General features: G+C 59.7%; 1 protein-coding gene across 1 annotated transcript; it reads left to right on the forward strand.

The window, feature by feature from the left end:
* Positions 1-4,127: 4,127 nt before the first annotated feature.
* POU4F3 (POU class 4 homeobox 3) lies at positions 4,128-5,497 on the forward strand. Its single transcript, XM_063413847.1, has 2 exons — positions 4,128-4,280; positions 4,553-5,497. The coding sequence occupies exons 1-2, from the start codon at positions 4,161-4,163 to the stop codon at positions 5,411-5,413; spliced, it is 981 nt and encodes a 326-aa protein (XP_063269917.1). The 5' UTR covers positions 4,128-4,160; the 3' UTR covers positions 5,414-5,497.
* The last annotated feature ends 956 nt before the right edge of the window (positions 5,498-6,453 follow it).

Raw genomic sequence — 6,453 nt, forward strand, 5'->3', positions numbered from 1 at the left:
ACACCCCTGGGTGAGGATGCAGAGGTGCTGCTCCTGCCCAGTGCACGGCCAAGACCGCTCATGCTGCCACAGCTCTGGCACCTCTGTTGGGCTGGGAACAAACACCTTTCACTGAGTTAGAGGGTGAGACTTTGGGGGCAGTCCAACGTGTCAGCATTGTTCTCCTGTCTCCCCAAGATTGCCCTGACAAAGATACAGCTGTTTCACTTGTTGATTAGCAAAAAACATTAAGGAGACCTACTGTTTCAGGCCATGAATAATTAATGTTTGTTCCTCATTAACTTCTTGTGGCAGAGTCCTGTTAGATGCATTTAGATGTATTTCTAGAATTAGAAGCAAATATAACGAGAGGCCTGGCAGCTGAGTGTTCTGTTCCACCCCTGGAAAGCACTGCCCCACTGCTCCCATCCTCTCCAGCAAGAAGGGGAGAGTTTGTTCTGATCAACGACTGATATGTCCTTTATTACAAATTTAATTTCAGTGAATGATACAATTAATAAATTCTATCATTCATGTATGTTAAAAGTGAGTAAAGGATGCTCCTACTAAGAGAATGGCCTCCTGTTTTCCTGGGACCTTAAATCATAACCTTGTTTCCTGAAACATTCAAAACTAACTTAATGAGCTTTGCCCCTGCTGCTGCTGGACAAGGCTGTTTGTTCTGCCCCATCATCCAGCACGGCAAAGCTGCAGCACAGCTTTGGCACTTCTTGTGTTCTAACGTGGCCACAAGGCTCTGCTAATGGCAAAGGCTTTGGGGTTTGGTCTGGGATTAACACCCACAAACACCTGCTCAGCCCCTGGAGCCACCTGTGCCACTGCCTGAGGCCAAGGACGTGCTCAAGGCTTTGTTCTCTGAGAGCCCCTGTGCAGCCAGCAAAGCTCTGCTTGGATTTTAATTATGGAAGAGGAGAGAAAGCACTTCAAAATTAATCTGAAGCAATGTACAGACCCCAGATGCTTCCCCTTCCCTCTCCTCAGAAGGAAGTTCAGCAATTAGCCCAATGCTCAGTCCCTCTGGAGCTCTCTCTGCCGGGTTTGTGTGGGGTGGCCCTCACTGTGTGGACCTGCAAGTGTTCCCTGTCTGCAGAGGAAGCCCATCCTTGCTTTGATGCCACTGGCAGCTGTGCTCTTTGAAGCAATTTCCATCCCACTCGTATTAAAAACTTCCCAGAGGGGTGGGGGTCCTGCCCTGGCCCTTCCTTTTAACCCCCCAAGTTCTTCTGCAAAACTCCCTCCCATGCCCCCGTGGTACCACACAAGGCACAGTCAGACCTCCAGCTGCCCTCCCTGAGCCCACTGCTTCCAGACCTGCAGTACAAGAGGCTGCACTAAAGCAAGAGCTCTGCAGGACCCTCAGAGACCCCCTCAGTGCCAGACCCCCTCCTTTGGAGGCCCAACACTGCCTCGGTGACAGACAGCTCCTGTAACTTAGCAACTTTTTTTGCTCTGTTAAGGTGAGTTCTTCAATCTCCTTAATGAATAAGAGAATCAGGCCAGGTAATTGATGCTTGGCCATTTAGCTGATGAATAATTGACTGTCTGGGTAACTGGAGATATTTTCTCGATCAGATTGTGCAGTGGAACAACCCTGTCATCCATGTGCAACATGGCTCACAGCTTTGGGGTGCTGGGAATGTGCTGTGCAGGCTCAGGGCCTGCAGGAACCTTCCAGAGTCAGCTCTGGTCCTCTTCCTCAACACGGACCAGGCACACGAGCTCAAGCAGGGGCCCATGGAACCTCCTGAGGTTCAGCAAAGCCTGGTGATGATCCCTTCCAACCCAAACCATCCCAATTCTATGATTTTGGTAACTGGTTGCATTTTAGCAACAGAAGTCATCACATAAATCTTGACTCAGGTCTGGAAATCAGATTTCTTTTCCAGATCCACAGTGAAGACAAACACAAGGGCACAACAACGAGACCTGGCCAGGCCTCCAGGTGGGCTGGGGAGGGGAGCAAAGCCTCCAAAGCAGGAGCAGAGGAGGGGTGGAGGTGCCCCAGCAGGGAGGTGTCCCTGCGTGAGCTGTGTGTGCTTTAGCTGAATTGTGGATTAAATAACTCATGGTTTTATTTCAAACTTCCCTTCAGTCTTGTGTCAGTATGTACTGCATTTTTTTAAACTAAACTGAGTTAATGCAATGAAACCAAGAGCCTATTAGCACCACTCTGTGATGAGTTTGGAATTAAGATCTAAATAACAACAGAATATTTTGATGTATTAGGAAAATTGATAACAATCCATGAACTGTGGCAAAGGATGAAATGGCACATGCTTTTAATCTGACTTTTGCCTTCAGATTTCCAGTGAGTCACCAGCGATGTTTCATCAGGGTATGAGTTTGGGTTTTTTCTTCCAGAAATGCCATTAATTATTTACAGGTGGGTGAATGATCTCTGAAATCCATTGCAGTGACACCTTTGAGTCTGCAGACAGTTTCTGATGGCAAACCATCTGGGCTCCTTTAACTTGTTATTGTTTATCCTTTGGACTCCTCTCCCCTGGCTGTGAGGTGTAATGGCAGCAGACAGGGCCAGGAGCATCAATATTTTACAGCATTAATTAAAGGGAGCTCAGCAGCTGCACTGCCCAGCCCGGCTGCCTGTGAGAGGGAGGGAAGGACCGTGCTCAGTGCGGGTGCCCAGGGGAGGTGTCCTGGGCCGGGCCGGGCCGGGCTGGGATGGGCCGGGCTGGGAGAGGCGCCCTCCAAGCCGTGGCAGCAGCCCCGGGCGCAGAGCTGCGGTCGCACGGGTGATGCTCGGCTGTGGCGGTGAAATGTCCGTGCAGCCACAACGACACCGGCAGGAGGAGCGTGCGGGGTCCCCGGCAGCCTCTCCTCACGTGGGAGAGAACGAAGCAACAGCAGAGAGATGGGAAAAGCTGCCAGTCCTGAGCGAGCACCCCCGGAGCCGGGGCCAGGGCGTCGGGCTTTGACGAGCAGCGCTACCCAGGCTGTGCATCCACCCTCGCAGCTTCTTGTTCACTGGCGTTAACAGACAGCGCTAAATAAAGGGAGGGTTAAACCCAAAACAAAACAAAGCCCTGAAATTTATCCCTCTATTAATTACTTCCAGCAAGCAGGGGCGCCTTTAAAGCGGTGCCACTTCAGATAAAACTTTCATGCAGCTATTTAGGGCCTCTGAAATATAAATGATTTGCTTTAAATGTTTTATCATAAATCAGGGCAGGCAGCTTGGCCACGACGCTCCGGTTCCCCCGGCGGGAGGGAGCTGCGATCCCGGACCCCGGGCGGGACGGGAGGAGCGGACGGGAGCGAGGAGGGACCGGAGCGAGCGGGGCGGGCCGGGCGGGCCGGCGCTGTCCGTGGTGCTGCTCCGGCCCGCCGAGCACGGCCCGCGGTGAGCGCCCCCTCCAACCCAACCCGGCCCTCGATTCTGCGGCCTTGGCTCGGCGCGGTTCCCAAAGGAACCTGTTCCACCACAGCAGTGCCGCTTCTTTTCTCTGCCCACGATCAGAGCCAGTACCTTTGTCGGAAATCAGGAAATCAGCCTTCGGCTCCTGGTCCGGATTTACCGAGGCTTATAAGCCTTGGAAACTTTAAATCGTGGAGTACGTTTTATTTTGTTTAAGAACTTCGAATTTTGCAAAATATTTACATCTGTGGTCCCTCAAAGTACACCAATGTCTGAAGACGAGTGAAGATTGGGAGAGCAAAACCGAAAGGGCCGCTCAGTAGTAGAACAATGCCAACTTCAGAACCGCTTTCCCGGGGGTGGGGTGTATGGACGACGGCCCCTCTGCTCCAAACGTCAGCCCCGGGTTTTGCCCACGGAGAAACGCCCGCTCCTCCCCTCCTCCCCCGGGACCTGCCGGCCGAGGGAAGCGCGGGATTCGAGCGGGAGTCGCTCCCGGCCCCACGCGGCAGCCGGACACCCCCGACGGCGCGTCCGGCCCGCGCCGAGCGGGGCTGAGGGCGGCGGGCGCGGCCCCGGGGCACCGGAGGGTCTCCCCGCCGTGCCCGGCCCGTCGTGCCCGGCGCATCACGCCTGCGCCGCCCGTGTAAGATGAGCGAGGGAGCGCCGGGGGGGCGGGCGCCGGGGGAGCTCTGCCCTCCAACACCGCCGGCTCGGGCAGTGCCGAGGGCAGACACAGCCCCGCGCCCAGGCCCGGGGCCTCCCGCCCGCGGGCCGCGCCGAGATGATGGCCATGGACGCCAAGCAGCCCTTCGCCGTGCCCGCCGCCCTCCAGGAGCCCAAGTTCCCCAGCCTGCACGCCGGCGCCGAGGCGATGCGCAGAGTTTGCCTCCCGGCCCCGCAGGTACGTGGATGCAGCGCAATTACCGCTCTAAGCCACATTTTCTGACAGGCAGCGGGTTAATGTTTTTTTCATGTCGGCAGCACCATCGCGCGTCGCGGCTCCGCGGCCCCCCCGTGCCGCCCCCGATCCGCGCGATGCGGAGCGGGGCCGCTCTCTTCCTATTAATTTTTATGACCTGAGCTCCGGGGAGGACCCGCGGTGCCGGGGCCGGTTTTTCAGGCGGAGATGACAGAATTCCCCACTGACCTCGCCATGCGTGCTCTTGCTCGCAGCTGCAGGGCAATATATTTGGGAGCTTCGATGAGAGCCTGCTGGCCCGCGCCGAGGCGCTGGCGGCCGCGGACATCGCCCCCCACGCCAAGGGCCACCACCTCCACCCCCACTTCAAGCCGGACGCCGCCTTCCACGCCATGAGCGGCGTCCCCTGCGCCGCGGCCGCCCTCCCGCACCCCGCGGCCCTCGGCGCCCACCCGCACCCGCTCCCGCACCCGGCGCTGGACGGCGGCGACCTGCTGGAGCACCTCTCGCCGTCGCTGGCCGTGGCGGGGCTGGCCGAGCCCCCCTCGCTGCCCGCGCCGCTGCCGCCGCCGCCGCTGCCCGCCGCCGCCGCGGGCCCCCTGCCCGTGCCCGTGGGCGCCCCGGGGGCTCCCGCGCCCGCCGCGGACCCGCGGGAGCTGGAGGCGTTCGCCGAGCGCTTCAAGCAGCGGCGGGTGCGGCTGGGGGTGACCCAGGCCGACGTGGGGGCGGCGCTGGCGGCGCTGAAGCTGCCGGGCGTGGGCTCGCTCAGCCAGAGCACGATCTGCCGCTTCGAGTCGCTGACGCTGTCGCACAACAACATGACGGCGCTGCGCCCGGTGCTCCAGGCCTGGCTGGAGGGCGCCGAGGCCGCCCGGCGCGCCCGCCCCGCCGGCCCCGACCCGCCGGCCGGTGCCGAGCGCAAGCGCCGGCGGACCTCGATCGCCGCGCCCGAGCGGCGCTCGCTGGAGGCTTACTTCGCGCTGCAGCCCCGGCCCTCGGCAGAGAAGATCGCGGCCATCGCCGAGAAGCTGGACCTCAAGAAGAACGTGGTGCGTGTCTGGTTCTGCAACCAGCGCCAGAAGCAGAAGCGCATGAAGTACTCGGCGGTGCACTGACGGCCCCGGCCCCGACCGCCCCCACGGCGCGGCCCCGCAGACCCCGGGACCGGACGGGACGGGACGGGACGGGAGGTCCTGAGCCCTTCCCCGCCCCGCCTCGCCCCGCCCCGCCGAGCCAGCCCGGGACAGAGCCCGGAGGGGAGCGGAGCCGGGGAGGGAAGCGGCGCGCCGGGAATTCCGCGGGTCCCCGAATTCCGTTGTGGGCGGGCGAGGCCTCCGGGGAGCGCCCGGGCAGAGCCCTCCCCCGCGCCCCGCCGTCCCTCCCCGTCCCGCCGCCGCCAGCGAGCCCCGCGCCCCGCTCCCTAATAAAGCTTTATTTTTCAACCCGCCGGGCCGTGTCGTTCCTCGCCGCCCCGACGGGAACACCTGAAATAACCTGCAGGAGAAATTGCGCCCTCAATACGCCCCTCAGCGGGGCGACGCCCCGGGACGCGGGACCGAGCTTCGCCCCGCCGGGCCCCGCGCTGCCACCGGCCCCGGGGAAACGGAAACATCCCCCCACCAAAACCCCGGCCGGGCTCGTTTCTGAATCTGTTGAGGAGGGGGAAAGGCTTTTATTTGCCATTCCCAGAAGCACCTTAACGATTAAAGATTAATGTTCGAAGCTTGAGCCTCCTCTGGATATTCCACTTTAGCATTTCAATGAGCGACAAACATCGAACTTGAGAACCGGGTCTCCTCCTCCTCCTCCCCCGTCAGGGAACGATCTCACGAATTCACCTTTTCCTCTCGGGTAACGCTTCCTCGCACCGCGTTTTCCCAATCATCCTCAATGATTTTTCCACAATCAAATGTCCTTTAACAAAAAATACCCTTTTGCCATTACATTGTATTGTGGGCTCTGAAAATTTAGAATAAGGGCGAGGCGATATTAATCGCCTTCCGCGCTACAAAGGGGGCAACTCCGAGGGCATCTTCTCCCGCAGCCGCGGACTCCGGGCCGCTGTTTTTAGAGGTAAGATGTGCTTTCATCTCTTCCCTCGGCTCCGAGGACTGGCCCCGCGGCCGTCGGGGCGCTGGAGGAGCGGGCACGGCTG

The sequence above is a fragment of the Prinia subflava genome, chromosome 16 (genome assembly GCF_021018805.1).
Source record: "Prinia subflava isolate CZ2003 ecotype Zambia chromosome 16, Cam_Psub_1.2, whole genome shotgun sequence".
Classification (NCBI taxonomy): domain Eukaryota; kingdom Metazoa; phylum Chordata; class Aves; order Passeriformes; family Cisticolidae; genus Prinia; species Prinia subflava.

Excerpts from the sequence above, each read along its gene's own strand:
- POU4F3 (XM_063413847.1), top strand. The coding sequence starts at position 4,161 with ATGATGGCCATGGACGCCAAGCAGCCCTTCGCCGTGCCCGCCGCCCTC. Across the intron at positions 4,281-4,552 it reads TTTGCCTCCCGGCCCCGCAG|CTGCAGGGCAATATATTTGG; the intron begins GTACGTGGATGC and ends TCTTGCTCGCAG.